Source organism: Suillus discolor, assembly GCF_016758755.1.
Source record: "Suillus discolor strain FC423 chromosome Unknown F5147scaffold_7, whole genome shotgun sequence".
NCBI classification, from domain to species: domain Eukaryota; kingdom Fungi; phylum Basidiomycota; class Agaricomycetes; order Boletales; family Suillaceae; genus Suillus; species Suillus discolor.
In genome coordinates this window covers 748421-762630 of record NW_024541254.1, presented here as the reverse complement: position 1 = coordinate 762630, position 14210 = coordinate 748421, and the positions used below count along the sequence as shown (strand labels likewise).

Here is a 14210-nt window from a genome sequence, read left to right as displayed (position 1 = left end):
ACTGGTCGGTGGATAAACTTTTTACCGTGACTTAAAGCGTACTAGGTGCACGTGGCAATCGACACGTCTAACCTGGACAGCGAGACCACGAATCATCAATTCAATGACTCGCAGCTTGATCTTACTTCTAGCAGCTTCCCTCCCGCTGGCGGGCGCACAATTCAATTTCTTTGATCAGATGTTTGGGCATTCCCAACAGCAGCAGCAACAACAACAACCTAGACCTTCTGACAACTCCCAATGGATAGCGCATTCAGAAGCTCGTCAGTATCCATACCCACTTAATATACTACCTCTAGGAATCACTAACTCTTGATTTTTTTAGTCCCATGTTCCCAATACCTGTGCCCAAGTACCCTGACGTGTGTCGAAAGACCGGCTGATTGTCCATGTCCCAATGCAGAGGACATCAAGTGTACTATCCCAGACGCTGTAGATACAGAAGCTGCAACGGTTATTTGCGTCAGGGGGGTGGAGGAGTGTGCACCAGTCGAACGGCTGACGAGGTCATATTCAACGTGATGCATCGTCCGTCTGTCGTTAGTGACTTGTTAAAATATATATGGCGAGTGGCTATTGAGTCCCATGTGCCGTCTCGAAGACAGAACCACTTACCTTATGATTCAGTATGCCCGTGTCTCCACATCGTTCTTTTAGGATCACAGGTTGGCCAGCTGTTTCTCCTAGGAACACTATCATCTCGCATGCGTGTTCTTGTCGTAGGATTCCGATCATCATACAAGAGATATTTCCCTCGTACTCCAATTTCTATCCAAGACAGAAGAATTACACCTGCTTCGACCTCTGAGAAACTATCACTGTCGCGTGCAAACTACGTAATGAACATTATCACCCATCCGTAGTCAAGGTCAGATATACATCCTGTCTTTTAATAAGATTGAAAACTGTTCGTTACTTGACGGCGGAGGGCATGCTCTCGTGGACATCTGCGTCAGCTAGTAAACCAACTCCCAAAGCTCTTCCAATTATTTAAAACTTTTCGGTTGTCACAATATTCCTCTCAAGTCACCCGCCTCCCATTGCTCACGCCTACCCCCGACCCCCGAATACTGTCTGAGATTGCCTTGCAGCTCTCGAGGAAGTCGTCGCTTGGGGCGGTGAGCCGTAAATAAAAGACGATGTACCCATCAGTCTTGCTTCATTAATATTAATTAGAGGGGTGTTGATCATCCCTTGATGAATTTCAGATTCAAGAAACAGTTAGTCTAACTTTTATACGCAAGCTGAGATTTCCAGACAATTGGCCAGTCGATCCTGAACGATAGCTCTCAAGTGTTTGAACTTTGTAACCCCGCGATGTGAACGCGCTTGATGGTTAACTATTTTTTATTGGCTGACTACGCAGATAATTAATCATCGATATATTACGTAATTATGAAGTTTGATCAATACAAACCACCATGGCTGCCCCAAGACCGACTGTGAGCTGCATCGTAAAGTGACATACATCAGTATAGCTGAACTCTCCGCAGTCAAAATTGCCTCCAGGTGCCAATCGTATACTCTTCGTCAAAAACCTGAACTACCAGATTACTGGGGAAGACTTGTACGACCTCTTTGGACGGTATGGCAGCATCAGGCAGATACGCATAGGGGATGAGCAGAAGACGAAAGGAACCGCCTTTGTGGTATTCGATGATGTTATGGATGTACGTTTTTCCCTGTCCTGACAGGTTCATCATATCTAATTCCCGCTGACGTAGGCCAAAAATGCTCTTGAACATCTGAATGGTTTTCATCTGCAAGAGCGATATATTGTTGTTTTGTATCATATGCCAGCGAAGCAGGACGCTGCTGCTGCTAAAGCCGATCTAGCCCGAAGAGAGGAAGAGTTAGCACAGTTGAAGAAGAAGCATAATATTGTGGATGATTGAGCCCGTCTTGAACTTATTGTTGCAAATTCACGCTCACTCATGTGCTCAGCTCGTATATTTTTATCACAATACGATAAATATGTCGGGTGATGTTGGTCTGTATCACATCCATTCGAGATGATGTCCACATACTCAGCCACGTATACTACATTTGGGGCATTTCTTGTCAATCTGTGGTGCTGAATGCAGCAAATTTCAGCATAGAGTCGATGCAGTTGACTTGTTGACATACCATACTGCTGAGGGTATTGGCGACTATATCGTCAAGTTAGCGATGTCTGGAATTCAGCGATACGAAGACTTACTACTGCCAGCACACTTTAGTGCACTGCGGCGGTATACATGTCGGTGAATGCTTGGGGCTGAATTTGCAGTTTCTAAGGTCGCACTTGATCTAGGCACTTGGTAAGATGACGAACAAAAAAGTTACTTGCTTCTGACCTCTTCGTCGGGCTGCACAAGGTGATGTATTGGCTAAATTCAACACCTGTGAAGCTAACAAGAATCGTACCAGATTTATTGAGTGCCCGCAGCTATGAAGGAAGATGATGTCAAGTATTCTGACCACTAAATATGATCATACCCTTTGTAATAGTTGCGCACTCTGGACGACAGCGGGTCAATGACGATGGCTGCAGCCGAACAAGTGGCTACCCACCTTCTCCAGTAACACATGATAATGATAATCGGGATGTGGTTCTGGAGCTATTCGATATGTATGTCTTTTATACCTGAAATCAGGGCCATTCTAACGAGATAATTCTCTCACCGTTTACACGACAAGTAAAATGAGGCCGACATGGGGAAGACCAAAAATCCATTCTCGGCATCCATTTAACGGTGAAGACAAACAGCTATGAAAATGGCAATCCCGCAGTGGTCGCACGATTGATGAGTAAGGGATCAGAGCTCAAAACGAATATGTGCACCCTGACCCCTTGTCGATACACATGTGATCTTACGACCTGCACCATATCGTCAATGTCACGCACATTATAGGACGACGGAATTTGATAATTCCATCAAGAAGTACGGATGATTGCGAGCGGAGGAGCCGGGACAGCATACCTTTTCTTCTTCTGCAGACGTGGGGCGAACTCAAAACGGCGTTCTTTCCCAGATAATGACCCACAATTCTTGCAGAAAAGTTTCAGCACCAAAACGTTGCTATAACCTAAGTTACCTCCTTTCGGCCCGGAGGCGACTAAGTGAGTACCTTTACGGCTTGACGTACGTCGGTGAACGTGGCTTTGAGCTGTCATGTTATCACCGATAGCGTCATGTCAACAGTGTCTCAAAATTAGTTGTTGCGAATGCAACCCGCGCTCCCACCAACTCTATTATCCTCATCTTCCTTCCGAAGTGCAGCTCAGATCAACTTCTCCAAGATAAGCTTGATCCGCCAAATTTGCTCATGACATCGCAGTGTATTTGACCAACTTGTGCCGTGACTGCGGGGCTCCGGCCTTTTCGCAAATGCCGTGAAGCTTCCCCAGCGCTGAAACACTTTCATATCGGTTTGAGAAGTGTTGTCATCATTCACAGAAACCTTGCGGACTATCCAAAAACGAGCACTCAGTGAGCTGGTTAGCAGTCACGTAGTCATTATCAAGTATCTTCATGATCCGAAATTATTTGGGACAATCTAGGGGTTCTATTTCAAGTACTCTGCTCCACTGTTTGTTTGTATGTATACCCAATGTACCGACCTTCTATAGCGTTGCGGTGACTGGTCAAAAGGTGTAACATCCAACCAATACCCGACACATGGCATCCTGTGATGATCAATTGTGGCTATAGTGATTTACTCAGATATTTGCTAGTAGCGACGTGGTAATCTTGGCGCATGCGGTTCTGAAGAGGTCTAAGATCTTCCCGGCCGCACAATTCTCCAGAATATTCAAGATTGACATGTATAGCCGCACTAAAAATCAGTAAAATCCCTGTTTTTTTTGTCACCCGCGCGGCTCACATTTTATTTCAGGCAACGCGGTCCAACGGTATGGGGACATGGTGGACCGTCCCGGTCGAGCTCGGGCGTAAGTTGCAAAGTATATACGTCCCATGGACATCTATCGCGGCTAGAGTATATGCTAATCACCATGCTTGAACCAATGCTCGGTCGCAAGATAGCGGTCGACTTGTACCGGCCCCACGGCCTCATGTCCATATTTTCTGGCTGCTTCGTCCATTAACTGATGCTTATTCAAGTTTACATAGCAAGTCAGTGGAATTTGATTATGCTGCCACATGATTCATAGATCCTCGGTGTCAATGCTAGTTTCTCCCATCGGGCCAACGTCCGTTCGCTCTCAAGATGCTGATCTCGGCCTGCAAACAGTTCCCATAATTTTGAACCATTTCTCGCTGTGGCAGGTCAAACGTCATCGCGCGATTGTCGCACCGCCGCATCCCTGCAATCTCCTGCGCGCTCAAAAAATGTTTCGCTCACAATTCAACTCAGGAACGTGTTGATCCAACGGTTGGTGGTATAAATGGTATACGGCGGCTAACTGTTCCCTCTCAGGTGTGAAGAGGTGACTACATGGTCACCATGACTAGCATTTTATCTCGTCGCCGCCGACGGTCGGTCCCAAATAGTGGTCCGGTGGCTTTGCGTCGGCATGACATTGTCTTCGTGTCCACATTTCTTGGCTGCTTCACTCGTTAACTGAAGTACATTGCTTATAGCAGTACTTAAAAAGTGGAAGTCGATTATGCCGCACACGATGAACTCCCCGATGCCTCCCACAGGTCCTGTTGAATCATTTTCAACTTGAGTCTAATCTTGGTATCTCAACAAATCTGATCTTCGATCGTCCTGTAATTTCTTGTGTCAGAACTTCAGAACGTCAAAGCATGCGATGATCGCATCGTCTCTCTGCAGTAGTTCCTAAGGTTCCATCGGGCTTGTCCCGTTTTCCTCACGTTTCACAATCAAAAGAGGGACCAGGAACCGTGTTAGAACTCGAACATAGTAGCGTTACTGACGCGGTACTCGCATAAGTTACCGTCTTATTACATAAAACCTCACGCCCTCACTCTCGTGTAACATCGTTTATCGTTTATCGTGCCATGAAATAGTCCAAGGTCATGCTGTATGATATCGAAGCCTCTATTGTTTTGAAATGATTCACCTAGACCACTGTTGACACTATCACCCCTAGACACTGGTTCTATCTTGTTCTACACCGGCCGTCCTAGGGGACCGTAAGTACCTTTTCCAGACCTCAATACAATTTAAGGTCACAAGTGAAGGTATGGTGCGTTGGAGCCAGCAGTAATTGATCTGCTATCTCTTCAATTCATCATATTTGTCCGCACGAGTGCGTGAAATAAGTCATGCTGTTCATCTCTTCTACACCACATTAGTTGGATCATGGGAAAAGCAGCACCTTCCACTTGGCATGCGTGATCAGACTTGTACTGACATGCGCACTGAAACAGCGGCATGCTCCCAGTTCTCTGAATATGGTTTCAAAGATGGTTCGCAGGAAAGGCAAACAAATCTTGCCGCAGACGCCGCAACTATGAATTGATCTCCGCACTCAGTAGTAGAACTATGGACGTGCAACACATCACTCACGGTGGGAATATATATTATCAGACGCACCATTATGAAAGACATGCGCCCTTGCCACCTACTCGAGACTGCTCGTTCGAAATTTTTTAATGACGTGGTGCAAGCTCAGAGCAGATATCACCCAGACGGGTGTTGTTACTGGCAAGCGGCGGGGTACCGCACTTCTACATGATATTCAAGAAGACTAAGTACTCGGAATACTCCGTCACCAACTTTTACATCGGATATGACCAGTGACGGATAGAAAAAAACAAGGTAGCAGAAGCTCTATTTCAAACCGCTGAGAGACTGGTTAAACAAAGGGTGCACAGCGAAGAATGACAGCAAAGAACAAAGCAGATCAGAGCAAGATTGAAAGGGGGCGGAAATAAATTAGAGTAATATCACGTACTCCGGCGGCTAGAAACCCGCCGTGGTAACGGGAAACATTAAACGGATCGGGCGGAAGATAATAGAACAAAGTCATAGCGTCAGCGAAGTGAGACCCGAGTACAAGACAAGGCGTAACAAACGCCCACGGGATCTGCTTACACCGGTCCGTTAATGTACTAGAGTACTGCACAGATAGACTAAGCCTTCAATCCATGCGATGCCGACGAGCGCATAACATTTCTCGGAACGGCGAACAGTGTAAGCGATGGGAATGCCGTGCATACAATGGTCGATATTCACATGAATTGGTACCCCAGAATCAAAGACAACATGGCCTTTTAGTGACAACCCATACAAATTGGTAGTCAAAGGATACAACCACAACTAAAGACGAATGCAAAAAAAAATAAAACGTCATAAAATACAAATATGCAGACCATTGAATATCATTCGGGCTCAATGCAAGTAATAACTTGGCTGCAGTCTGCCGTATCACTCCTAAATAAGCTCCGCAGCATTGACCGGCATTTCGTCCTTGTGAATTGAATCATCAGTGAGGAAGACAGTGTGAAGCAACGACTGAGGGGGCAACGTACAATTTGTGTGCTGTAAAATTGTTCTGGGGTGGAGTGAGCGATGAAGGTGACCAGGTAAAGATAACATACCAATGTCGCGCAGGATACGCACGTCGTCAACAGTCACGAACTAATGAATTATACATGAATTATCAAGCGGGTGTGACGCAGGACATGACGTACGTTGATAGCAACACCTTTCCGGCCGAAACGACCAGAGCGCCCAATGCGATGTATGTAATTCTCACGATTGCTGAGTGAGGCGGATCAGTCAGTAGATTGAAAAAAAAATCGAGGCAAAACTAATTACGCCGGGAGATCATAATTGATAACAAGGGAGACTTGTTGGACATCAATCCCTCGGGCCCAAACATCTGTCGTGATGAGCACGCGACTACAGTAGAGATCAAAACTTTTCCAGATTCAAGCGAGCCCAAAAAAAAAATTACGCACGATGTGCCACCGCGGAATTCCGCCATGATAGCATCTCTTTCCTTCTGAACCATTTCACCGTGCATCGATGACACGGTGAAGTTTGCCGCGCGCATCTTTTCAGTTAGCCAATCAACCTATGTCAACCAGTAAGCTACATTGAAGAGGGATTTGTTCAGAGGCATACCTTGCGTCGGGTGTTGCAAAAGATGACAGCTTGTGTGATGGTAAGCGTGTCGTACAGATCACACAACGTGTCGAACTTCCAGTCCTCTTTTTCTACAGCAACAAAAAATTGTTTAATCCCTTCTAGCGTCAGCTCATCACGCTTGACGAGGATACGAATGGGATCGGTCATGAATTTTGTCGTCATCTCCAGCACGTCGTAAGGCAGTGTCGCACTCAGTAGGACAACCTGAGTAGCTGGGGGAAGGTAACGGTATACGTCATATATTTGATCCTTGAACCCCTTATTGAGCAGTTCGTCTGCTTCATCAAGAACCAGCATTTTAATGTTGCGCGTCCGCAAAGCACGGCGCCGAATCATGTCGAAAACACGGCCAGGGGTTCCGGACACCACGTGTTGACCGTATTCCAACTTTCGAATGTCCTCGCCAATGGATGTACCTCCAATGCAAGCATGACACTGGACATTCATATAGTCACCGAGAGCGAGAACCACAGACTGAATCTGGGTTGCCAGTTCGCGCGTAGGCGATAGCACCAGTGCCTGTGTTTCGCGAACAGAGACATCGATAGACTGCAAGATAGATATGGAGAAGGTGGCAGTTTTACCGGTTCCAGACTGTGCTTGTGCAATGACATCGCGACCCTGCGTTATTGGGAGAATAGCTCGCTGCTGTATAGCAGACGGTTTCTCGAAATCTGTACACAAACTTGAGCACTTGCAACACTGAAACAAGAAAAATGAACTTACTGTACGCATATATACCGCGAAGAAGGTCCTCTTTCAAGTTGAGGTCATCAAAAGTCGACACAACCGAGACTGCCTCGGAGGACTCAAATACAAGTTTCTGTGAAATCAGTTAGACCATGCACAACCACGCGATTTATTTTGCCCTGTTTGACAAACTTGCCTCGTCTCCAGCGTTGATCCCAGACATGTTGACCTATGAAGATGGGTGAGGTGGTGAAAAGATCGGAGATTGAAAATATAACCCAATATTGGGACTTGAACATTCCAGTAAGTATAGTCTTGGGCGACATGGACTCCATCATCGAAACACAGCGTCAGACACACGAGGAGATAGAAAGATACGAAACTGCTCTCTATTCACTGCTATCAAGAAATCAACCGACTCATGAAATCAAGATTCAGACAGAACACAAAGCAGCTCAGGTCTTGGATCGCATCTCGTCGCGTGTGACAGCCTTGCACAACTCTTACCTTGATGAAGATGCGCGGAAAGTTGAGATAGGCACACTTAGCGCTCCAGCAGCAGCGCAGAATGACCTTTCTGAATTCTATGCGCGGTTGGTGAAGGTTCAGGACCACTACAACAAGTATCCTGATGCTGTAGCAGGAGGCTTCGACATGGAGCTTGCTGCCATCTTGGAGGAAGGTAATCAAGATGGGCTGGAAGATGATTACGAGGAGGAAGACCGTGCGTTCACAGCAGTCTTAATCTTACACTGTTTCACCTTTGTTTTCCAGCCATATCTTTACTTTTCTCTGGTGAAGAAGCATATGGAAAGTACCTTGATTTGTACACGAATCACACCGCATACAACAACTTGAAGAACATTTCAAAACGACTGCCTTACCTTCAGTATCTTGATATCCTGCTTGCTGCTCCCAACGGTCTACTGCACAGCGAGCTTTCGAGGGAGGTTAGGGCAACGAAAGATTACGAGGTGTAAGCCGTGGATATTCTGGTGTGAGCTGCCCTCACTCCTTATCCAGGTACATTCAACACTTGCATGATTATCTCCTGTCCTTTGTAAAACGGACACAGCCGCTTGTAGATATTCAAACAAAACACCAGGAAGCTGAAGTCGAATTTTACCAAAAATGGGACGATGGCGAGTTTGTCGATTGGGACGAAAATAAAACCGTCAAGCAATCAGTGGATACAGACGGCGCAGGAGAGGGAATTTGGTGCTCTGCTTGTCAGTTAAGTCGTTTATCTCAACGAATCGCGTGTGTTCACGTTGGCACCGCCCAGGCCAGAAAAGCTATTCAAAGAAGACCGTTTATGACGCCCACTTGACCTCCAAGAAACATATGAAAGCAATTGCCAAGCAGGCCGTTTCTGAAACGCCTCCGCAAAATCCAAATGGCACACAAAACATTACCGCACAACCCGCGAGCAATGTTCAATTTTTGAAATCCAGACTGCGGAGCTCCGCGTTGCTAACGTATCTTTCTACATCCCTTATTGTGGTGCTAGTCCCCACTATCAGCGAGACGAAATCCAATGTGGAACGTCGCTTCTCCCTCACAGCGCGCGAACGTGAACAAGAATTGCTTGAACAGTCGAAACCTCCTCCGGCTCCCACCAATACATCTGGTGATGCTGCAGCTGAAGAAGAGGAAGAGGAGAGGATCTACAATCCCCTGAAACTTCCGCTTGGCTGGGATGGCAAGCCAATTCCATACTGGCTTTACAAGCTTCACGGCCTTGGAGTAGAATATCGCTGCGAGATATGCTCTGACCACGTGTACATGGGAAGGTAGTAGCTTCTAATTTCCAATATAGCGTATGAAAGCTTACAACCCTGCAACAGGAAAAATTTTGACCGGCACTTCCAAGTATGCTGCCTTGCTTTGATTTGATAGTGGTAGGCTAATCACTGATCCATGAAGGAATCACGGCACGCTTTTGGCATGCGAGCTTTGGGCTTGCCGAACACAAAACATTTCCACGAAATCACTCGCATTGAAGATGCCCTCTCACGTAAGTGCTTTCACTTTCAAAGAGAATGTCCGTTGAAATTTTATTTAGTGGCGGAAAAGTTGAAGCAAGAGGGACGACATGAGATTTTCGAGCAGGAAACAATGGAAGAACTTGAGGACGACGAGGGCAATGTTTACAATAGGAAGACTTACGAGGACCTGAAAAAGCAAGGTCTAATTTGATATGTCCGTGCCGCAGTCTTGTACTTCTTCCATTCATTACTTTATTGTTGACCTATATGACGATGCCAACCATATAATCAATCTAAGCTCTGTATCACACATCGGTATACCGTGAGCGTGGGGGAGGTGGAGGTGGAGGTTTGCGAACAGGTGTGATCGGAGATTGCAATCCCATTGCATGTGAATATAATTCTTCGTCAGAGGACGATGGCGAGGATGAAAAAGGAGATTCCTCCGGCGAGTCAAAAGGGTTGGCTGCGTTTGATTCCAAGAGGTGAGCTACCGAGATGGGAAAGATGCCTTTTGGATGTTCTGAAGATGTGTTAGAGCATGTGTGCTGATGTGCTACATGCTTACCAGGTCTGTTCCACCATGCATCATCATCGGTGCTAGGCGGGGGCACTGGTAAAATATGAGCTTCGCGCATATCTAAGCTAATACAACACAGACATTCAGAATAGTCATCGGGAAGTACCAAGGACGCAAGCTTTTCATCAAGTTTCTCGCCTGGAGTAGCTGACAGCGTGTTTTCCAGGAGCAGCCGAGATAACGCGGCCCTCTTTGCGACATCTATGATTCGCACCTCACTTCTAAAAAGCGCAAAAACTTGGTGCCAGCAATCAGTGGCACGTGAAGATTACAGCCACAAAAGAGCTTGCCTGGACGGTGGTCCGAGCCTTTCAGCTCAGCCCGGGAGTATACTGCAAGATCGAATCGGCCTTTGAACAAAATTCTGTCTGCGAGATGTGTAATTCACGTGAGTGCACCCTCTGAACGTCAGAACGCTTACCAGTCCAAGCTGGAATGCGCATCTTCTCACTGGTATCATAGTTGTCGGTACCCAGGTCGTACTTATAAGTGGGACGGAACAACATGGGTCCTTCCTCATATCCAGCAAATGCGTCCCCGTTGTCGATTGCCTGTCTCAACTGTCGTAGGATTAATCTAGGGCAAGCAATTGTTTATTGGTCGTCGAACACACCTGATCTGCTGCTACCAAAGAATCAAAATCATCGGCCTCTGACCGGGCTCGGACGCTTTCGTTGTCAAGGTCTATCCTGTAATTCGTGTCTGCGAGCCATATGATATTTCTGTTGGGGGCTTATACGTGTCAAGCTCTACATTCCCAAGAATCAAGCTTACTCATGGCTGGACAACGTCTTTCCTTTTTGAAAGTGCAAACCTTTCACAATTGTGTGGAAGTCCGCATTCCGCTCTTCGATGTTGCTATGCCCGGCGGCAAGGTGAGCAGTCAGGAAGCAGAAGCTAGTATCGTGATAGTCCAATCGGACTCCAACACCACCTTTGTTTCCGGACATGCCCCGCAGACCGGTCTGATATAATGTTCAAGCCAGGACCTCAAATTATGTAGTCAAGGCCCACCTTTCGAGCTGCTCCTTCGACATTCCGTATAACAGCTGTTAGTTCTGAGCGAACTATGACAAGAATTGCAGTCCCGACAAGCTGCAATGATGGCGTTCAGTATTACTTCACCTAAGCATGGACGTGTATCACTTGTTCACTGCGGAGGAGCACATAATCACACGTTCTTTGAGGTCGACGTTCAAGGGTTTCCATGACCTTCTGTTCCCATATACGCCTAATGATGATGTCAGGATGCATGACCCTCGTATAGCAGAATATTGCCTACTTCTTTTCTGGATCTGGTTGCACAATCTGCTGTGCGGTAAGTTGAACGATTTCTTGGAAGCCAAGAATAAAAAGATCGGGTCTACAAACTTGTCAGTTACGCCATTGAATACAACTAGGTTTGTATACTCTATAAAATCTGTTCAAAAGACACTGCTATTAAAATGCAATTCAGGGTGAGGAACCAGACTTACTGTCCCGCGGGAAGAGCCACGGCAGCAGACTTTCTGACGACGGCAGCTGTGCGGGGGGGAACTGTTAAGCAGTGGCAAGTATACGCATAATCTGCCTTACCCGGCCATTGACATTCCATGTTCCTGTGAATATACTGCACGACTGGGTAGTCGAGTACTCGGATAAGCTTATGACAGCATTGGCAGTGAGATCATCCTACGTGCCAATTCCACTCACCGTTGCTGCAGCGCCTTTCCGACTGAGTCATGTATTGGGTCAAAAATATTGACTTGACGTTGGTTATTCATATTGCCCTGATTAAAAGTATTCGTGACTCAGAAAGAAGATCGAAAGAAGACACTCACAAGAAACATATCAATGGCAATTTGCTTTCCTTTATCTTGAAAATTATTGATGTATGCTCTCGACACGCTCTTCGTCGCATCGGACAAAACGCCTTCAAAGTACATCAGAAATGTCACAATATTTTGATGACATGTATCTGACCTGCCAATGTTCTCTTCCCAGTCCGAGTGACGCTCGTGTTCAGTGCGCCAGTACCAGCATAGATACGAGAGAGGGCGTCTCCGTTTTCTGCCCATAACTCGCGATGGTGCATCCAGAGCGCACCAGCCTGTAACCATTCGCGATGCACGAGACTGAGGTATTGTTCCAAGGCTTTACGAGAGAAGATATCTTGCACAAAGTTTGTTCGATCCAAACTATGCTTCATTTAACACAAAGACTCTGATATGAGGTGCTCGACTCACCAATCAAGGCAGTTCGTCCTGAATACGCCTTTTTGTTCTGTGATCAGACTATCGGTGCTGGCATCACACATAGTGAACCCGTAACGTTCCATGTTGTTATTAACGCCTTCCAAACGACTGTCTCACCATGAAGAACTGACCATCTCTTGAGAGACCATGACGTACCAGACATCCCTCATTACACTGTCATGACCACCTATCCTCACGGCATTGTGGAAATCGTAGTGAGTAATACTGAGCTCATCACCCCAGATGCCTCTTGCAATTTGCAGGTGCTTTGCATATGCAGAAGTCAAGATGGCCTCGTTCTCTTTGGAACCCAAAAGGTTGATGGCATGAGTGGCGCCATACTCCTCCATCAAATGCGCGAAGTGGCGCTCAAATGCAGGTTGGGAGGCGTGCGGCCGTGTAATCTGAATGCGCTGGCCGAAGGTCTGGAGCCCTTGTTGTTCCCAAAATACTGTAATTCAAAGGGTTTCAATAGCTGGTATGTAAATCCCCTGCTGCGAAAACGCACATGGGACACTTCCTCGGACTTGGGTATAACTCACGCAATGTTGATCAGTGGTGAGGATAGTTTCAGTCTGTCGAATGCAAATCAGGCATTGACTTTATACTCGGTGTTTCATTACCTACCTCAACAAAATTAGCAGTGTTCCCGTCATCATCTACACCCCGAGTGTTGAAACGAGTGCCAGCTCGTCTCCACCCCAGGCGAGAAATCAATGACAATGTCGCAATAATGGGTGCCCCGTTGACCGGCGGCGCAGGCAAAGCCATGGTAAAGACGCCCACGTAGCCTTGTATGGCTAATATCTATTCGACATGTTACATATAATCTTCAAAAGGAAAAAAAAACGAGCACAAGCGCACGATAAATTGACACTTGTCAAGTTCCTCCCTTTCAAGGGGATCCAGTCTCTCTCTGAAATTAAGCAAACTGCGGACAATATATTCATTCCAGACGAAGCGTTCATCAAATATACCGATATCATGTGCATTGGATCGATCTCTCGCCAGACGAACGGGAAGCCGAGATGAGAGATCCCATGCAGGATCGAGAGCATAGTAGAATGAACCAGATGAAAGAATTTTGGTGAGTGGCATGCACGGATGCTCAAACACAGGAGGTGTGGTAGACTGAGAATAGTGCTGCTGCTCTCTTGTCATGAGTGCATCGGCGTTTTCTGGATTAAGAAGCGTATCTTGGGAAGCAGAAAAATCGTCCCATGAGTGGGAAGTGAGGCAGTAGAACAATACTTCGTGAATCTTCGCTACAGATTCAGGTTGAGAGTCGGAGGGGCGGGTGTTTCCAACCTCCGTCGCAGAGGACACCACTGCGAGGAAAGTATCTATATATAAGTGATAACGATGAAGTTGAACCAGCTAGACATGTAAATAAGCATACCATTTTCGACAGAGATAAGGCCAAGACAGCCTTTAATGACGCGGCTGGTAAGTCTCACAGCGCCGGTCAGATTGACCTCATCCTTCGGCAGGAACTCGACGATCACCTGTGCTGGATTGGCTTCTACAGCACGAAATACGAGAGCTCGTTGCGGTCGTCCTTTCCGCTCGTCATGCGATCCAGTTACCAGGTAGAGTGTACGAGGGTTGTGACCTAAGTAGAGATGCATAGCATCAGGTAGCCGCGGGCTG

At 46.6% G+C, this 14210-nt stretch overlaps 5 protein-coding genes across 5 annotated transcripts; 3 read left to right on the top strand and 2 right to left on the bottom strand.

Annotated features, from left to right (window-relative positions):
* Positions 1-103: 103 nt before the first annotated feature.
* F5147DRAFT_569199 (uncharacterized protein) lies at positions 104-522 on the top strand (the record flags this gene model as incomplete). Its single annotated transcript, XM_041430943.1, has 2 exons — positions 104-263; positions 326-522. 2 exons carry the CDS (start codon positions 104-106, stop codon positions 520-522), a joined length of 357 nt encoding a protein of 118 aa, XP_041297367.1.
* An 882-nt stretch (positions 523-1404) lies between these two features.
* F5147DRAFT_834091 (uncharacterized protein) lies at positions 1405-2150 on the top strand. The gene is made up of 3 exons (XM_041443896.1): positions 1405-1442; positions 1494-1670; positions 1725-2150. Exons 1-3 carry the CDS (start codon positions 1422-1424, stop codon positions 1893-1895), a joined length of 369 nt encoding a protein of 122 aa, XP_041297366.1. The 5' UTR covers positions 1405-1421; the 3' UTR covers positions 1896-2150.
* Positions 2151-6013: 3863 nt separating this feature from the next.
* Positions 6014-8015, bottom strand: F5147DRAFT_675565 (P-loop containing nucleoside triphosphate hydrolase protein). The gene is made up of 9 exons (XM_041435926.1): positions 7955-8015; positions 7795-7891; positions 7045-7742; positions 6879-6994; positions 6736-6819; positions 6609-6678; positions 6516-6555; positions 6447-6469; positions 6014-6384 (listed from the first exon to the last, which is right to left on the bottom strand). Exons 1-9 carry the CDS (start codon positions 7979-7981, stop codon positions 6349-6351), a joined length of 1191 nt encoding a protein of 396 aa, XP_041297365.1. The 5' UTR covers positions 7982-8015; the 3' UTR covers positions 6014-6348.
* Positions 8016-8082: 67 nt separating this feature from the next.
* F5147DRAFT_769381 (uncharacterized protein) lies at positions 8083-9957 on the top strand (the record flags this gene model as incomplete). Its single annotated transcript, XM_041441040.1, has 7 exons — positions 8083-8482; positions 8533-8734; positions 8782-8987; positions 9044-9551; positions 9606-9630; positions 9685-9775; positions 9824-9957. 7 exons carry the CDS (start codon positions 8083-8085, stop codon positions 9955-9957), a joined length of 1566 nt encoding a protein of 521 aa, XP_041297364.1.
* Positions 9958-10051: 94 nt separating this feature from the next.
* On the bottom strand, positions 10052-14188 carry F5147DRAFT_568558 (phosphoinositide polyphosphatase; the record flags this gene model as incomplete). Its single annotated transcript, XM_041430908.1, has 21 exons — positions 10052-10269; positions 10315-10359; positions 10408-10563; positions 10605-10694; positions 10748-10886; positions 10940-11048; positions 11101-11291; positions 11341-11421; positions 11473-11557; positions 11609-11696; positions 11793-11847; positions 11902-11968; positions 12019-12095; positions 12147-12238; positions 12289-12503; positions 12552-12668; positions 12717-13011; positions 13069-13135; positions 13188-13367; positions 13425-13903; positions 13960-14188. 21 exons carry the CDS (start codon positions 14186-14188, stop codon positions 10052-10054), a joined length of 3075 nt encoding a protein of 1024 aa, XP_041297363.1.
* Between the last annotated feature and the right edge of the window lie 22 nt (positions 14189-14210).

What these genes read in the sequence shown, in the direction of transcription:
- F5147DRAFT_834091 (XM_041443896.1), top strand. Translation starts at nt 1,422, where the DNA reads ATGGCTGCCCCAAGACCGACT. An exon ending in TGGCTGCCCCAAGACCGACT is followed by an intron (nt 1,443 to 1,493) that starts GTGAGCTGCATC and finishes AACTCTCCGCAG; the next exon opens with TCAAAATTGCCTCCAGGTGC. An exon ending in TATTCGATGATGTTATGGAT is followed by an intron (nt 1,671 to 1,724) that starts GTACGTTTTTCC and finishes CCGCTGACGTAG; the next exon opens with GCCAAAAATGCTCTTGAACA.
- F5147DRAFT_675565 (XM_041435926.1), bottom strand. Translation starts at nt 7,981, where the DNA reads ATGTCTGGGATCAACGCTGGAGACGAG. An exon ending in TCGCGGTATATATGCGTACA is followed by an intron (nt 7,743 to 7,794) that starts GTAAGTTCATTT and finishes GTTTGTGTACAG; the next exon opens with ATTTCGAGAAACCGTCTGCT. An exon ending in GAATTCCGCGGTGGCACATC is followed by an intron (nt 6,820 to 6,878) that starts GTGCGTAATTTT and finishes TCTCTACTGTAG; the next exon opens with TCGCGTGCTCATCACGACAG.